This window comes from Podarcis cretensis (assembly GCF_951804945.1).
Source record: "Podarcis cretensis genome assembly, chromosome: Z".
NCBI lineage: Eukaryota > Metazoa > Chordata > Lepidosauria > Squamata > Lacertidae > Podarcis > Podarcis cretensis.
The window spans coordinates 16219210-16238162 of NC_137184.1; the positions used below are offsets into that span (position 1 = coordinate 16219210).

Sequence of the window (18953 nt, forward strand, 5' to 3'; positions counted from 1 at the left end):
CATTTCAGGTCAAAACGTCACAGCACCATAAACACAATATAATACTCACATCTCCCTCACACTGAGCAAAATCACAGAATAAAAAAAAAAGACAGAACAGAGAGGTTAGTGGACAAAAACATCAGCAACACAAAAGGCAAGAAATTCAGAAGTTAGGAGGGGAAAGAAACTAACAGACAAGGAAAGAGTCAACTCAGGAGAACAGGAAAGAAATTTGCTTTGGATGGCAAAATCAGCTCTATGAGAGGATAAGGAAGTCAGAGATAGGGAGAAGGTTTGCAATTCTGCAGTGGGGAGGGATGGTGGGCTGTGGATACAGATGGAGAGAAGGGAGATTCAGTTCACATTTTAAGGAGAATGTTACCAAATCTGCACTTTCCAAAATGGTGTGCAAACTGAAACACACCCAGCTTTCAAAAATTACCCAAATTTTGCAATTCAGTTCTCCAGCCTAGTAACGTGTACAAAAAGCCATTTACTGAGGTCAAGAGTTTATAGATAAATGCATGTATTAGTGAAATGCAGCATAGAAAGGTGGTGTTATAAGAGGAGGAAATATGCAAAAGTCTCATATATATATATATATATATATATATATATATATATATATGAAATTTGCATGAAAATTTCATGCTGCTGAATTTTCACGAAGACTTTAAAATATATATATTATCATATTGATGTGGAAAAGTGGAGAACTGGATTTAAGACTGGAAATATCAGGAACCAGAGACAAGCAGAAATTGACAGCAGCCCTATTGAAAGATTCACTCCTCCCAGCTGAAATGGTCAGATCCACCCTCCCCTAGTTTTGGGCGACTGGATTTAAGAGAAGGTGGGATGGAGGTATGTTTCTTTCCTCCTATTGAAGGGCTGGGGGCCAAGGAGGGATATAGGGGAGGGATAATGGCAGGCAAGCCCCAGAGAGAGGGTGGTGTGGGGTCGGAACACAAGAGAAGCTGGTACTTCAAACCAAACACTTTTCAGTTCTAGCAAAAAAGGCAAGTTCACACAAACGTTTTCCCTGCTCAAGTGGCAGCTGCAACCACTTTATTACGCGCCATACTCAGTACAGTTTCAGTGTAAACCTCCCAATCTCCTGCAATTATTATTTTTAAGCCCTAGAAAAAACAGGACGAGACTTTTGACAAAATGTGCTGTTATCAGAGAGGTTGGCTAGGATGTGGCCTCACCCTGTAACAGGCACTCAGTTTGCAGGGAGGGGAGAGTGGGAAACCTTGGCCCTCCAGACATTGCTGTACTACAACTCCCACTGTTCCTGAGTATTGACCATGCTGGCTAACCTGGTGGGAGTCAGGAGTCCCAACATCTGGATAGCCAGAGGTGTGTGTATGTATGGTATAAATAGGAATCTGGGTGGGGGTTTTTTTAATTACAAAAAACGACTCATGTCATCATGGTTTTTAGTAAGCAGGCAACCCTAAGAACCAGAGGCACTAGGGCCAACTTGTGCATTTGGCAACCTAGTAAGCTAATGTTTCTTGAGAACCTATGTGGAATCAGCCAGTTGGATACCTGAAGTTTGGTCGGAACAGAATGGGTAAGGTGGAATAAAGAAGCAACATCACGTTAAATGCATTATTGCATTTATAGATGTCTGAGTCAGTTTTGCTTTTTGTTAAAACACCTGTGCCCCCACCACCCAATATTGCTAGACTACAACTCCCATCATCCCTGACTACTGGCTATGCTGGTTGGGCACTGACGGTATTTGGAGTTCAGTCCACCAGGAGGGCCACAGGTCCCCACCTACACTGGTTGAAGGTTTTCCTCTGTGCAACACACAGCCCTGGTTAAAATCTCCCCTCCAGCTTCTGACTCTTGCAGGAGGGAATTGGCTATTGGTACCACGGCCAACAGCTTCTTTCCTACAACCAGTAGGGGCTGGAAGAACTGAACACAGCCTCCTTGTGACAGTGGATCCCAACTCGACCCTTTCCCCCCCCCCCCGTCAGCTAATATGTAACATAAAACTCAAGACGCATTAAATGTGGTCAAGAGTTTAAGTCCCACGAACAACCACTGCTCAGCCCAAAACTGGGGTCAAGCCTTTCCGACAATGACAGTGATCAGTTAAGGGTCTGACTGTGACATTCAATCTCTCCATTGCGTGCCTGGCCTGTTTTATGTACCAAAAAACGGCAGAATTGCCCATTTTTAATGCAGGGTGTGGAGATGAGGTGCAAACACCCTTCCCCAACAACTTTATTCCAGCTGTTCTGCAGGAATCTGCCTCCTCCTGGAGGGAAAGTAAGAGTTCAGCTACTCTAATTTGCACCCCAGGTCACACTTGGTGCTGAAACCTAGATCCTATCACCTCCCACTTTAGAGGACTGGGCTATCTGAAGGACCACCCAGGCGCGTAGGACTTTAGATGCAGAATCCCAAATGCAGACACATTAGATAGGGCAGGGGTAATTGGTTGAGTTAAAAAGTGGCTGCCCTCTCACTAATGAGCCAAGGTCCTTGTATTAATGTACAAAGAGCCCTGAACCACTTATTTCCAGGGTGCCTCAGGGACCACTTTAGTTGGTGAGGCTCTTCTGACAACAATGAGAAACTGAGCCTTTACTATCATTGACCCAGTCCTGTGGAACTCTCTGCCACTGGAGATTCAACAGGCACCTTCTGTGTCAACCCGCTGAAAACTTTTCTATTACTCACTCTGGCTTGCAGGTAGGGGGGGGGTCAGGGAAGGAGAGAGGAGAGTTCAGACATCCTAACCCTTCCTCCCCTCCCTAGATGATGCATTGCATGCAGTTCAGAAGAGATTCAAGCCCACCAGAGGGGGGTGGAGTAGCAGAGCACATGTTGGAATCTGTCACATGCAGGCATGAGTAAAAAGACTACATGGGTGGGAAAGAGGGGGGATAAAACACACAAGAGGATTGTCAACAAGGAAGTAAGTGGGGAGGAGAGGGGAGGAGCATTACCGCTGCTTTGGCCTCTGCAGCCTTTGCTTTCTTCAGCCTTGCTTTGCACGCATCCAGGTCTAGACGGCGGTTTTGCAGGATCCGTCTCTCCTTCTGGGAAGGAAGAAGGGAAGGGTGGGGAGAAGAGTCAAGATTGCAAAAGGAAAAAGGCTTTCTTACTGCATAGCTACATAAGAACATTCAAAGAGCCTGGCTGCAGGATCAGGCTAAAGAGGAGCCATCTAGTCAGCCTTCTGTTCTCACAGTGGTTGACCAGGTGCCCCGATAGGAAGCCCTCAAGAGCCCTCTCCCCTCCTGTGGTTTCCAGAAACTGCTGTGTTAAAGTGTTACTGCCTCTGGTCCTGGAGGCAGAGCATAAAAGTCTTTGTGACAAGTAGCCATTGACAGCCTTATCTGCCTCCCATTAACGCGTCCAATCCTCTTCTAAAGTGACCCAACTGCAATAGTCTCTAAGTGGTTTGCAAAGATGAAAGAAAAAAGAAAACCAATTAAAAGCTATAAAACCAAGCAGGAATTAAAACAGCTTCCCCCCAGAGAGCTACAATTCCTAGTGCTCTTAAACTACAATTCCCAGGATTCTTTTTTTGGGGGGTGGGCATGCATGTGCTTTGAACCGACTGAGGTGGTGTTTGGCCAAGTTTTACCCAGAGTAGAGCCAATGAAATGAATGAACATGACTAAGTTAGGTCCACTGATTTCCACTGGTGGACTCACTACCACCCGTGGCGCAGATGCTGGTCTAACACTACTTATTTCTTGGTTGGAAAATATCGTAGCATTTATTTAATTCCTCCTAGACATTAATTAACCCCCTCTCATCTCTCTGAAAATGTCTCAGAAGTCAACTCCTCTCTCTCACTGCCACAAAACTGGCCTTCTCATAGGAAGCTGTCTTCTACTGAGGACCTAGCTTAATATTGCCTTCGCTGATTCGCAGAGGCTTTCCAGGATTTAGGCAGCCCTTCCCGTAAGTCAGAAGCTACAGCCCTTTGCCTAAGCATAAAGATTCTAGCCCTCAGAGTTCTGAAGAGCGAACTGAATTAAACAGGAACACAGGAGACTGCCTTATACTGAACAAGACCATTGGCCCACCTAGCTCAGTATTGTCCACCTTGATTGGCAGTGGCTCTCCAGGGTGCCAGGCAGGGGACATTCCTCAGCCCTACCTGGAGGTGCCATTGGGGGCTGAACCTGGGACCCTCTCCATGCAAAACAGGTGGTCTAAGCCCCAACCACTTACCGAAATAGTTCTCCAGTCTCCCTCCAGGAAATTGCGCAGAGGGCTGAGGAAGTTGATGGAGGCAGAGTGGATGAAGTCCCTCTCTGCTCCGCCCAAGCGCCGCTCTGTTTCACCAACTTTGATGAGGGTCTTCCCTGTGAGAGAGAAGACACAGCAAAGGGACTTCAGGCAGCTGACCTGGGCAACGTCTTCACCTGTGTCAGGCCAGCTCCACCTCTCCGCAGGTGAGAGGTGACAATGGTGGTTCAGGGCACTTTTATTGGCTCAAGGGCAAAAGGGCAAAAAAAGGTTTGGTGTTGGGTACATGTGCAGAATTAGTAGATATTTATACCAGCTTTAAACTTATATGGAAGAAAGGCCTGCAACATGCAAATAAAATATTCTAAATGGTATAAAGGTTAAGGGACCCCTGACCATTAGGTCCAGTCGTGGCCGACTCTGGAGTTGCAGCGCTCATCTCGCTTTATTGGCTGAGGGAGCCAGTGTACAGCTTCTGGGTCATGTGGCCAGCATGACTAAGCCACTTCTGGCCAACCAGAGCAACGCATAGAAACGCCGTTTACCTTCCCACCAGAGCAGTACCTATTTATCTACTTGCACTTGACGTGCTTTTGAACTGCTAGGTTGGCAGGAGTAGGGACCGAGCAATGGGAGCTCACCCCATCGTGGGGATTCGAACCTCCGACCTTCTGATCGGAAAGTCCTAGGCTGTGTGGTTTAACCCACAGCGCCACCCGTGCTGTAATAACCCAAACCATACAGGTCTGCCTAAGCTCACGTGAGAGTATTCCATAAAAATCCTATGCGGGTGGCGCTATATACCAGCACAAATTGCCTCTATGTCACAATCTCCTCATAGCTGTTGGAGGGATTGTGGGGGGAAAGGAACCTTTCTCCATCCATGGTGAGGCTGCCCACAAGTATTCCAGTTCTGAACAATGGCTTGCCAAGAAATGGCCAAAATACTCAAACATCCCATTCCAACTTCACCGCAGCTTTGTTTACTAAATCTATGGGTTGATAAACTGAAAGGTTTCAACTCTCAGGAATTCTTGACATGGAAACTGGCAGTTGCTGGAAGCTCAATGGTCCCCATATGGAAAAGCTTTGCAGGACTTGCGACTTTTAGTTTGGAATTTTAAAAAATGCAGAGTTTAATACTTGCTGGGGGGGGGGTGGACACACTCATAAATTATGTGCATAAAGGCTTGGAGGATCCTGAAAAAAATCCTATGCTGTTTGATGGGATTATATCTTATAAACAAGAAATGAGGATGCCCAGGATTCCATCTCTCCAGTACAATGTGAAATTTGGCTTTCCTGATGGTCTTAAGTACTTTACCAACTTAATGTTTTGTCGCTCCCAAATATAGTGCACTGCTTTTTTGCACTTCTGTTTGTTTTTATTGTATTGATTCATTTGATTTACATCAATAATATATTTCTTAAAAAAGAAAAGGGCAGGAGTCAGGTAGGGAGTCACCCCCCTGCTTTAGCCAGGGTGGGGAGAGTAACAGGAAGGCAGGAAACTAAGGCAAGGGTTAGTCAGGAGGAGACTGCATAGTTATTTCAGTTAGACTGTTTTTGGCTGAGTTGCAATAATGTGAAGGGGGAGCAGTGATTACAGGCCAAAGAATGAGGTTACATCCCCAAGCAATATTGCACCACTCCCAGACTGCAGCCATTTTCATTTGGATGGGCTAAAGGGAGTTGCGTGGAGTCTCCGGTGTTTGGGTGTGGGTGTGATCACCATGCAATTACAGGAGACCGAGATCATTAACTTGAGCCTTGGGGCCGTAATGGATTTTGCAAGAACCCAGCATAATCAAATTGAGGAGCATCAGGGTAGAGAGAACAGGCAAATTCGTGCCTGATTGTCCGAGAGTACAAATTTCAGGAGGTTCTGGCTGCGGCAAAAGAACGTTTATTGATTTTTGTGGAAACAGAACTCTTCAGATGAGCAAAAGGGTTGTAGGGGACCCCAAACTTGCCTTCTCTGTCGCAGGATGACCAGGAAAAGGCCACCCACATTTGGAGAGTCTGCCACTTCCATTGTGCCTGACTTCTGGCCATTTTGGCTAGGGCCTGCTGGAGAGTTAGAGGCTACCAACAATAGCTTTGCCTCATCTGCTTTATGAGCAGGAAGTAGTGGCAGTCCAAAGACCTAGTATGGCTTGTTTAGCCAACCATTTTTTCACAGCAACCACCAACCTCCACACGCAAGTCCTCTGCACATCCCTGAAGACACAATGGCGGTAAGGCTTGATGAGAGACTCACCAGCCCTTATCTTCTCCAAAGAGCTATGTGCTATGTCCACAAAACTCACCATAAGGGGAATTAGGACCAAAGTCATTGGCTGCCTCAATCATATACTGAGCCAGGAGCTCCCCGTTGGTGACCCGAGAGGGCACCTTTCGGTCCAACTTCTCATAAAGGAACTCTTCAACTCTGGCACCTGGTGGGTAGGGAAAAAGAGATTGTGTTAGGTCTTAAAAGCATTTTGGGAAAATATCTTGTATCTCTGGGGAGAAGTCAAGCCTGCAGAGGCAGTGACGCAGGCACTTCAGCAGGGATGGCCAACGTTTTTAGATTAATTCTTTAATTGTACAGTGGTACCTTGTGTTACAGACTGGGATCTGTTCCAAAGGCCCGTCTGTAACGTGAAATTCCTGCGACTCAAAGTGCTGCATCTGCGCAGGCGCACGGCATGATTTGGTGCTTCTGTGCATGTGCAAAGCGTGATCTTCTGCACATGCACAAGTGGTGAAACCCGGAAGTAACCCGTTCCGGTACTTCCAGGTTCCTGCGTGATGTAACTCGAAAAGACACAACATAAAGCGGATGCAACAGGAGGTATGACTGTACAATGAAAAGTGCCTCTATGACAGTGTCCCACTTTGGAATGCCCCCCACCCCCGAAAGGCTGGCTTGTAGACTTTACAAGCTTCTTGGAAGTGGGTTGGAGACCCTCCTATTTGTTTAGCCAATTTGGATGATTTCTTGCCGTTTTTACTTTACGAAACAAAAAACAAAACCACAATACAGTACTTAAGCTTTTCATGTTTTTAAATCTTGGGCTTGCGGTCGTCCATTATGGTTCTGTGTTACTTGAAATGGCTTTTACACGCTGCACAGATTCATTTTTGTGTGTGCGTGTGTGCTTTTGCCTGCTGCCTTGCAATCTCTTTAATGAGGTGTGGTTAAGAAATGCTTTAAGCAAAACAAAACAATATTTGGGGCTAGCTGCAAATATGAAAGGAGCTCTGCACAGGGTGGTGGAGAGAGGTGGCAGATCTACTTCCTCCTCTTTGACAACAAGGATTACAAGGAGAGGATCTCCTCTCTCCATCCCTAGATGCCAGCTTTCCAGGCCCCACATCGTGTGCTCCTTCTTCCTCCTCTTCTTACATCTGGGGCTGCCAAACCATGCCAGATCCTGACAGAGCCGAGGGGGCCCCCACCCATGACACCCAATGGATCAATTCCTCCAAAACCTAAAGAGGTTCTTACTAGGGTTTGGCTGCAAGAGGACTTCAGTTTGACGTAAGATTTTCTCTGTCCAGTTCTTGGTGCAGTCTGCTCGGGCCAGGAGGTTTTCAAAGTGGGCATCCAACTCTGTCTTCTCGGCCTGGCCAAACTTCTCCTCTGTGAACTGCAGTGGGGGGGTGAGGGAGACAAAAATTGAAAGATTTTAATTCGCCCAAAATGGTATTGGGGGTGGGACGGGATTAATGTATCAGAGCTAGTATGGTGTAGGGCGTGGGTAGGCAAACTAAGGCCCGGGGACCGGATCCAGCCCAATTGCCTTCTCAATCCGGCCCACGGACGGTCTGGGAAACAGCGTGTTTTTACATAAGTAGAATGTGTCCTTTTATTTAAAATGCATCTCTGGGTTATTTGTGGGGCCTGCCTGGTGTTTTTACATGAGTAGAATGTGCGCTTTTATTTAAAATGCATCTCTGGGTTATTTGTGCGGCAAAGGAATTTGTTCATTCCCCTCCCCCCAAAAAATATAGTCCAGCCCCCACACAAGTCTGAGAGACAGTGGACCGGCCCCCTGCTGAAAAAGCTTGCTGACCCCTGGTGTAGGGGTTAGCGTGCCTTTAAGAGCATTGAACATTGTGCGTCACAGAATGCTGCTTCTTTTCCTTTAAAAAAAAGCCTGGATAGCTCAGTTGGTTAGTGTGGTGCTGAAAACGCCATCCCCGTATGGGACAGCTGCATATTCCTGCATTGCAGGGGGTTGGACTAGATGATCCTCAGGGTCCCTTCCAACTCTTTGATTCTATGATTCTAAAGTCCACCCTTCTAGGAAGTGGTGCAGCCTAGAACCGCAACTCAGAATTCTGCATGATGGGTGCAACAGAAATTTTAGGCTGCAACCTACGTGCCAAATATTTGCACAAGAATACAGCCTGCTAGTTGCTTTGCTGAGAGGATGGAGAGGCAAAAATATGATAGGGCACATTGCCAGTTCTTTCTTGAGAGCTCCAGCAGAGCTCATCGCTCATCTTCATGATGCCTCGTTAGAATGGAACCACAGAAGGCTTTTGAAAAGCCACAGATCGTAAATGGTGGGAGGTCTCAGGGTATTACTTAGACACCAGCAACTGTTCCTACCTTGCCTTCCATATTTCAGGAACACAGGAAGCTGCCTTATATCAAACCAGACTACTGGTCCATCTAGTTCAGTATTGCCTACACTGACCAGCAGCTGTGCTTCAGGTTTTCCATTGTCAGCCCTTCCTGGAGATGAACCTTGGACCTTCTGCATGCAAAACATGTGCTCTGCCACTGAGCTGTAGCCCTTAAAAAGTTAAGTAAGATTCCAGTCCTCAATGTTCTGAAGAAATGACTGGTTTTAAACAAGAGCATAAGAAGCTGCCTTATCCAGTCAGACCATTGGTCCATCTAGCTCAGTACTGTCTATACTGGCTGGCAGCAGCCCTCTAGGGTTTCAGGCAGGGGACCTGTCTTCCCAGTCTCACCTGGAGATGCTGCTGGGTATCAAACTTGGGACCTTCTGCATGCAAAACAGATGCTCTGTCATTGAACTATGGGTCTTCCCAGTTTTATTTTAAAACTCTGGCAACATACAGACTTTACCAGTATATTTTTGGGTGTGTGGCTCTTGATGCAAAACTGGCCACGTTTCCAGCAGTTGTACAAATCCTAGCAGAAGCAGGTCTGACTCAAATTATGACTCAGCCACAGTCTTCAGGCTACATATGCTAATTGTCTGTAGCCTGATAGATTTGGGTAGCAAAGCAGTATGTTCCTTTTTATAGGAATAATGGGAAATATGGTAAATGCAGACAGGGACAATGGAAGCTGCTTTCCACTGAATTGGAACACTTATCCATTTAGCTCAATATTGTCCACAATGATTGGCAGCTGTTCTTCAGGGTTTCAGGCAATGGGTCTTTCCCTAAACCTATCATGAGATTCTAGCAACATCTGTGGGGCACCAGGTTCCCCATGCCTGCTTTTCAGAATGACATATCGACGCCCAAACCATTTTTAAAAATAGTAAATGGGTACAGACTGGCTCAGCACATTCCAAGCTAGGATTTGCTTATGGAGAGACAGTATTTTCAGCAAGTGCTACAAAGCCCTCTCAACTGCAGCAGCAACAACAACAACTCAAGCATTGCATTGTAAAGTTGACTAGAGGGGAAAAGCAAACAATGCAATAAAAGCCTCCCAAACAAAAGTGGGTATTTTTTTCTTGGGGGGTGCCGGGGGAGGAGAAAGTATGTTTCAGCACTTTCAGCTCAAAATCAGGGAAGTGTAATAAGCAAAATGGAACCAAAACACCCCAAGGCAGACCCACTGAAATTGAAAAGCATGACTCACTTAGATCCATGAATTTCAATGCGTTTTCTCTGAGTAGAACAGAGTTAGCTGCAATACACCGACTGTACAGTATAGCATCCGGGGGTGGGAGCAGCAATGGGTGGTTTACAGAAGATTTTGAACTGGAAAGTTTTTCACTCCATATCATAGGTAAAGGTAAAGGGATCCCTGACCATTAGGTCCAGTCGTGACCGACTCTGGGGTTGTGGCACTCATCTCGCTTTATTGGCCGAGGGAGCCGGCGTACAGCTTCTGGGTCATGTAGCCAGCATGACTAAGCTGCTTCTGGAGAACCAGAGCAGCGCACGGAAATGCTGTTTACCTTCCCGCTGGAGCCGTACCTATTTATCTACTTGCACTTTGACGTGCTTTCGAACTGCTAGGTTGGCAGGAGCAGGGACCGAGCAACGGGAGCTCACCCCGTTGTGGGGATTCGAACAACCGACCTTCTGATCAGCAAGTCCTAGGCTCTGTGGTTTAACCCACAGCACCACCCGCATCCCTATATCATTAGTAGGCAGGGGCTTTTGAATGAAAAATAGCAAAAAATGCTAATGCCATTCTCTGCATATTCAATAGATGTTTGGTGTCCAGATCAAGGGAAGCTATTATTTCCTTTTCTTCCTTGGTCAGACCATGCCTGGATAATTTTGTCCAGTTGTGGTGACCTCAGTTTAAGGATATTGACAAGCTGGAATGTGTGTAGAGGAGGGCGACCAATATGATCAAGGGTCTAGAAACCAAACCTTATGAGGAACGGTTGAAGGAGCTGGGTCTGCTTAGCCTGGAAAAGAGGAGACTTAAGAGGAGATATGATAAGTAAAGGTAAAGGTAAAGGTACCCCTGCCCGTACGGGCCAGTCTTGACAGACTCTGGGGTTGTGCGCCCATCTCACTTAAGAGGCCAGGGGCCAGCGCTGTCCGGAGACACTTCCGGGTCACGTGGCCAGCGTGACATCGCTGCTCTGGCGAGCCAGAGCCGCACACGGAAACGCCGTTTACCTTCCCGCTGGTAAGCGGTCCCTATTTATCTACTTGCACCCGGAGGTGCTTTCGAACTGCTTGGTTGGCAGGCGCTGGGACCGAGCAGCGGGAGCGCACCCCGCCGCAGGGATTCGAACCGCCGACCTTTCGATCGGCAAGCCCTAGGCGCTGAGGCTTTAACCCACAGCGCCACCTGCGTCCCAGGAGATATGATAGGCACCTTCAAATATCTCAAGGGCTGTTACATGGAAGAGGGAACAAATTTGTTTTCTCCTGCTCTGGAGGGTAGGACTCAAACCAGTGGATTCAAGTTACAAGAAAGGAGATTCTGACTAAAGATCAGGAAGAACTTTCTGACAGTAAGAGCTGTTCAAGAGTGGAATGGTCTCCCTTGGGAGGTGGTGGACTCTCCTTCCTTGGAGGATTTTAATGGGTGGCCATCTGGGATTCTTTAGCTGTGAGTTCTACATTGCAGGAAGTTGTACTAAATGACCTTTTGGGTCCCTTCCAATCTTATGATTCTATGACCTTAATTTCCTGCCCTAAGACACACATTCCTTCTTGGGATCCAACACATAGGAGTAAGTGCAAAGTTGGCAGCGACTAAGCCTCCCCCCCACCCCATCTTCCTCTTTCAGACTTTGGGCCAAGAGGAGTAAAAGTAACTGGCCTTGTTTTCAGTCCCAGGAAGGCAGGGTCGCATTTATGCCGGCAATGAATAATGTAGGCTGGCGTTTTTGCAGGGAGCCTCTCGCCCACATTGGCGAGGGGAGGCAAGCTGCAGCCCAGGAAAATCAATATTTCATGTTGGAGTAGAGTTTCCTCAGCCTGGAGGTGGGGAGGAAAATCTGCCGCTCAACACGAAATGCGTGCATTGTTTCACTCCCTGGCCAACAGAAGGGGAGCAACAATGGAGAGTGGTCCATCGCCTCTGGCACAAAGACTTACTGTTAACCTCAAAGTTAAACCCCTTTTTTTGAAGACTGGGGGTTCCCTCCAGCAACCTATTTATTCAACATGCATCCTGATTTGTCTGCAGAAAGCTTGATTGAAATTTAGATTATATGTCTGGTTTTGAATCCATTCCAGTTTGTTTCCAGGGTGGTGATATGACTATTGTTATTACATCCCACCTTTCCCTGCTGGAAAGGTACTCAAGGCAGCTTACAGATAAAATAGGAAAAGCTAAAACATAGGAAACAATCATTAAAAAGCAATTGAACACTAATTAGAATAAGATCTATCTCTCTCAGCTCTATTAAAATATACAGATAATTACAATAAATACATAACAGCACTGGCCCTTTCCAAAAAGCCAGGTAATTCCCAAAAGCCTGTTGGAACAAAAAGGTCTTCACCTGCTAACAGAAGGAAAGCAAGGAAGGAGCCTGTTTAGGTTCTCTAGGGAAGGAGCCTTCTCCTATGTGCCCACCATGTGTGCCTGGGAGGGTACTGGGTCCAAGAGCAGGGCCTCCCTTGAAGATCTCAGAACCCAGGCAGGTTTGTATGATGGACTATGGTCTTTCCAAGTGTGGTCTAACCAAGGTGGAATAGAGCAGTACTATGGCTTCCTTTGATTTCTTGATGCAGCCTAGAATGGCATTAGCTTTTTTTGCTAATACATCACACTGTTGACTCATGGGAAGCTTGTGGTCTACTAAGACCCCTTCATCTCTTTCAGCTGTACTACTGGCGATCCAGGCATCCTGCATCTTATACTGGTGCAGGTGGTCCCTATTGAAATTCAATTTGTTAGCCTGGATCTAGACACATCAAAGAAGCATTTCAGGTTTAAGAGGTGTAAATTTAAACAGGGAAAACAGGTAGAGAAAAATGGGACTCCATGTCACCATCTGGTGGCACAATGTTATATTGCACACACAACACATATAAATCACTTTTTCTTTGCCAGCCTAGCGGAGTCCTCAGTTTGTTCCCAGTTTTCCAATCTGTTAAGGTCATCCTGAATCCTGATTCTGTCTTCTGTGACAATAACTACCCCTCCCAGTGTGGTGTCATCTGCAAATTTGATGAACATCCCCTCAATTTCATCCAAGTCATTTATAAAGACGTGGAACAACAACAACTCCCACCCATCTTTGATTCCCTTCTCTTTGAATATTTCTGACCATGGGACTATACCCAGTAGTTCCTTAAGCTTCTGGTAATCAGCCTACTTCAAGTCCTGAGTTCATGTCTGATTACACTCAGTTTTCCATTGCCAGTGCATAATGAAAGACATGATCACTTCCTCTAGTACTTCCACTTTGTTGATCAATTACTCTCTCTTGGTGAGGACCAGGTCCAATACAGATGACCCCCTTGTTGCTTCTTTGACCTTCTATGAAATGAAATTGTCAGCGGGACAATGAGGGAATTGGTTGGTCCTTACATTCTTGGCAGTTTGAGTCCCAGCTGATATCAGGACAGTTGAAGTCTCCCATGACTACTATATTTCTCCTTTGTGAATGTTTGGTAATCTGCTCTAGGAAGCCATCATCTGTTGTTTCCCTCTCCTGCACCCACATTCGGTCTGCCTTCCATACTCCAGGTCATGGATCTCTTCACAAGTGTACACATCCTTTACATAAAATGCTCCTCCTCCTCCCTTCCTGTTTGAACTACAGTGGTACCTCGGGTTACATACGCTTCAGGTTACAGACTTCGCTAACCCAGAAATAGTACCTCGGGTTAAGAACTTTGCTTCAGGATGAGAACAGAAATTGTGTTCCGGCAGCGTGGCGGCAGCAGGAGGACCCATTAGCTAAGGTGGTGCTTTAGGTTAAGTACAGTTTCAGGTTAAGAACGGATCTCCAAAACGAATTAAGTACTTAACCTGAGGTACCACTGTATTTCTTTTGAGCAAGTTGTACCCCTGAGTTTCTACATTCAAGTCATGAGTTTCATCCTGCCAGGTTTCAGTAATGCCTGCTGGGTCATATCTGACACCCTGTATTTGAGTTCAAGTTCTTCTTGCTTGCTTCCCATGCTCTGTGCATTTGTGTAGAGACAAGTGAAACCATGAGTCATTCCTCCACACACTGATGCCTCTGTCCCCCTCCGTAGGGAGTCACTTGCCACCACCAGACATCTCTTTCTTCTCTGGGGAATCGTGTGAGGAATCGTTATGCGCACTGTACCTTCCACTGCCACTTTGGTGTGGTCTGAGGTCTGCAGCCGCTGTTCTTGCTCCTCCGGCTGAGAATCCGTGTCCGAGGTGAGGGCATGGAATTGATTTTGCAGCTCCAGAGCCAAAGCATGGATCCAGGCAGCCTTGCTTTTTTGTGTCACGTTCCTTTGGGGGTTTGTCTCCTGCATTGTCTTCCCTCCTACCACTAGAAGGCACTCTGTTCTCATTGTCTCTCTGTGTTTTCATTTTAAAAATCGCCTACCATTAGCAGCTTTCCCCCCTTGCCAAATTTTCCTCTAGCACCATAAATTACTTAGGATTTGCTATTCAGGATTTCAAAGTAGAGCGGGTAAATTAAACTCTTTGACAAAGCAATGCCCAGGGATGGATGACTAACTTGGTTTTTTGACCTTAGTACCTTATTTACTGCAATGTCAGAAAAACTCGCTCATTCTTTACGAGTTTCCAGCGGTAAAGCCAGACCTATAGACTATGCAGCTAAATGGTGGTAATTCATTCAAGTATGATTTTATCTGGATTCAATTTCTGCATTGCAGTGAGTTGGACGAGATGACCCCCAGGGTCCTTTCCAACTTTATTTTTCTGTAATTCTATGTTGTCCAGGACTTATCACTGACTGGTCTGCTGTGCTTCTGTGGGATCATTATCTTATTACTCGTGGCATTGTTTTTATCTCTCTGCAATAACCATTTCTCTGCATAATTTTCTTTCTTAAGTTGCAGGCCATATGATATCAAACAGGAAAGCCATTGTTCATTTCTGTATCTCTCACTCTTTGTATCGTACATAACAAAATAAAATAATTCAAAATAACAGTAACAATATACAGTATTATTAAAGTAGTAATATACAGTATTATTATTATGAAAGCAGTATCCTACCAACAGCCCTGGCTTTCCCCAAAGCACCCTGCAAAACATAGCTGAAGGGGTGTGCTAAGTGTTTTTTGCAGATCCCTATATCCCTCAGAAGGGTGGCGCTGTGGGTTAAACCAGAGCCTAGGACTTGCTGATCAGAAGGTCAGCGGTTTGAATCCCCGCAACAGGGTGAGCTCCCATTGTTCGGTCCCAGCTCCTGCCAACCTAGCAGTTCAAAAGCACTTCAAAGTGCAAGTAGATAAATAGGTAGTGCTCCGTGTGCTGCTCTGGTTCTCCAGAAGCGGCTTAGCCATGCTGGCCACATGACCCAGAAGCTGTATGCTGGCTCCCTTGGCCAATAAAGCGAGATTAGTGCGCAACCCCAGAGTCGGCCACGACTGGACCTAATGGTCAGGGGTCCCTTTACCTTTATATCCCTCACAGAGCTACAGTTCCCAGAGTTCCCCAGGGAAGAGAGGCTGATTTTTAAACCCCATCTCCAGGTAGGAGGCCCATCAGAAACCTTGGAGAGCTACTGCCGGTCAGTGAAGACAATACTGAGTTCAATGGACCTTTGGTCTGGCTCTGTTTAAGGCAGCTTCTGATGTTCTACCTCCACTTTCAGAGGCATTAAGCCTCTGAATACGAGTTTGCTGGGAATCACAAGTGAGGAGAGTGCTACTGCTGCCCTTAGCTCGTGGGCTTCTCATTGGGGCATCTGGTTGGCCTCTGTGAGAACAATGTGCTGGACAAGATGAGCCACTGCTCCGATCCATGTGGTCTTTTGTGGGAATATAACCTCCGTGCCCAGGGTCAGGCTACCTCTGAATACCAGAGAGTGGGGAAAACAACTGGATAGTGGTGTTAGGCTCAGTTCCTGCCCCATTTGGATGGGCATCTGCTTGGCCATTCTGAGAACAGGATGACCTCCGAGAAGCCCAGTTGTACGCAAGCCCGTTTCAGAACTTTTTGCTGCGTCACGACCAAGACATGGACTCACTCCTATGAACACAGCCTGACTTCTTGGCTCCCCAGACAGATGCAATACGGCCAACTCATTTGAGCTACAGCAAAGGTCTCCCACTAGTTGATTCCATTTGGCCAATGCAATTACAGTGAGAACATTAATTTTGTTAAGATCGATCGGTGCTGGAAGAGGGATTCTCTGGTGCCACATAAAACTGGTGTTCTGGACTGGACCATTTGATTGCAATTGAGCAAACAGCACGCAAAAACCAGCTTCTAACCAGCATCCCCTTAACGCAATGGGAAGCCACCTTTACGCTGCTGTTTGGGAGTGAAAACTACTTTGAAGAAAAGGAGAGGAAGTTCCCTAACAGGTGGAGAAGGGAGACTTCTCTTTCTTTTTAAAAGAAATCATAGTGAATCATAGAATCACAAGAGTTGGAAGGGACCCTAAGGACCATCTCCACTCCAACCCCCTGCAATGCAGGAAAATGCAGCTGTCCCATGCGGGGATCAAACCTGCAACCTTGGCATTATCAGCATCACACTCTAAGCAACAGTGCCCTCCCCACTTTACACGATTTCACATATACGCAAAAACGTAACCCCCGGCGTAAGTGGTGGGATCACTGTATTGTTGCAGTGTTTGAATTTCTTTTTCCTTTTGGTAGCAGAGAGATTATACAAGTGATTCTGAAATTGCCAGGTGCATTTCAAGGGGTCTTAATTCTTACTGTCAGGTGCCTGAGCTCTCACAAAAACCTTAAAGGCAAGGTTCCACAATGCCTGTATGATATTTGTGATTCCCCCTTTTTTAAGAAAAGAAAAAGCCTCCTAGTTAGCAGTGTGGAACGTTTCATCTGCAAAACAATATGAAGTGGGTGCAATGATATGAATTGCTATTTATAAACACGCCTCTCTCCCTTCTGATATCTGGTGCTGACTCCAACCTACGCCTTATATTTTTTAATTTTTTGTTTTTAAAAGTCTTCAGAAACCCTTACAGATCCGAAACAGGGTATCCTCCCCCGCCGCCCCCGCCACCAAGAAGACTCTTCTTTCCTTTTCCTTTCTGAAGTCATTTGCATGAGAACTGAGAAACAGTTTCAAGTAGAATAAGGAGGAATACTTAGAGAGCTTTAAAGACCTCATTCTCATTTCCATTACAATAGCAATAATCAGAGCAGCTGACCTAGGTAGCAATGGTACAGGAGTGTAGAATGCTTTCATTTAAAAAATAAAAATAAAAATCAAGTTTCTAGTCTTGATGTGGGTGGGAAATGACTGCTGGAATCTAGGAAGACTGAAAGGCAGCTTAAACACATCTCAGCCGTCCAGTGACCCTGCCCTTCTCCCACAGCCGAGAAAACTAGAATTAGGCAACAACGATTTGAGGAATTATGCACATTTACTGGGAACATGTTGCTGTTCTATGTCTAATTAAATAACCATGACAATGCCAGGTATTTATATCACATCTTCAAGGTAAAACTCCTTTGGCAAAGCAGCTAACAAAACCCACCAAAAATTAACAATCGGAAGCAATTGTAAGTCAATTCAAACATGAAAACCATAGAAACACAGAAAAATGTATAAAGAACATAAAAATATGAAGCAAGTGTCAAATGCCTTCCAAGCCCATCCAAAACCAGAAGGAGAGGTAGCTGGGCCATTCTCCCAGAGGGTGTGAGTTTGACCGCCACAGAGCTCCCACTGAAAAGACTAAGTGCCATTGACAAAAATGTGAATTCAGATCAGCCTGCACTTTAGCCTTCATAGGAAGCTGGCCTTGTCACTATGCAGGGCCAACCAAGTTGAGTCTCACCCTGAACTTGCTTTGAAGGAGGCAGAGTGGGGAAGGACCATGCAGCTCAGCAGAGCATCTACACATAGAAGATCCCAGGTTCAATCCCTGAAGGCAGCTCCACGTAGGACTGGGAACACCCCCTGCCTGAAACCTTTGCTCATTGGTTTTCAATTGGTAGGTTTGCACCCACTATTGAGTTGTGGCCTGATCCATGTCACAACAGGAGGACCATCACCATGCAAATATATAGGAAAAGACTAATAAATGCATGTTTTGGATTAAAAGGATTAAAAGTGGGACCTGGGTCTGAGAATATAAGAACATAAGAAGAGCACTGCTGGATCAGACCAATGGTCCATCTAGTCCAGCATCCTGTTCTCGCAGTCCAGCATCCTGTTCTCGCAGTGGCCACCCAGATGCCCATGATGGGAAGCAGGACCCAAGCACAAGAGCCATCTTCCCTCCTGGGGCTTCCGGCAACTGGTATTCAGAAGCATTTACTGCCTCCAACCATAGAAGCAGAGCATGGTGGTCATCACTCATAGCCGTTGATAGTCCTTTCCTCCATGAATTTGTCTAATCCTCTTTCAAACTTGAAGATATATGGTGCAGTCAATACTGACCTAGATGGACCATTGGTCTCTGGAGAGACACAGCCAGCCTGTGTTTCAGGCAGTGTATGCTAGATGGACCAATGTTCTGTCTAAACAGACTGAGAGGGTTTCAGGAGGAGGAGCCTTTGTTAAAATACTAGTCCTCATTATTCTGAATAAAGGGCTAGATTAAATAGGAAACTGCATTATTCAGAGACAGAACATCAGTCCATCCAGTTCAGCACTGAACCAGTAGAAGGCAGCATCCTATGTTCTTATAAAGGTAAAGGTAAAGGTAAAGGGACCCCTGACCATTAGGTCCAGTCATGGCTGACTCTGGGGTTGTGGCGCTCATTTCGCTTTATTGGCCGAGGGAGCCGGCATACAGCTTCCGAGTCATCTGGCCAGCATGACTAAGCCGCTTCTGGTGAACCAGAGCAGCGCACAGAAACGCCGTTTACCTTCCCGCCAGAGCGGTACCTATTTATCTACTTGCACTTTGACGTGCTTTCAAACTGCTAGGCTGGCAGGAGCAGGGACTGAGC

General features: G+C 46.2%; 1 protein-coding gene across 4 annotated transcripts in view; it reads right to left on the bottom strand.

Annotated features, from left to right (window-relative positions):
• The window catches only part of SH3GLB2 (SH3 domain containing GRB2 like, endophilin B2), a 49004-nt gene that overhangs the window by 20779 nt on the left and 9272 nt on the right, over nt 1-18953 (bottom strand). For all 4 annotated transcript variants that reach the window (XM_079961408.1, XM_079961407.1, XM_079961405.1 and 1 more), the window contains exons 2-5: nt 7706-7847; nt 6522-6650; nt 4195-4328; nt 2955-3047 (exon numbers count right to left, since the gene is read on the bottom strand). In XM_079961408.1, coding sequence (XP_079817534.1) covers nt 2955-3047; nt 4195-4328; nt 6522-6650; nt 7706-7847 — 498 coding nt within the window. The remainder of the gene's footprint in view (nt 1-2954; nt 3048-4194; nt 4329-6521; nt 6651-7705; nt 7848-18953) is intronic.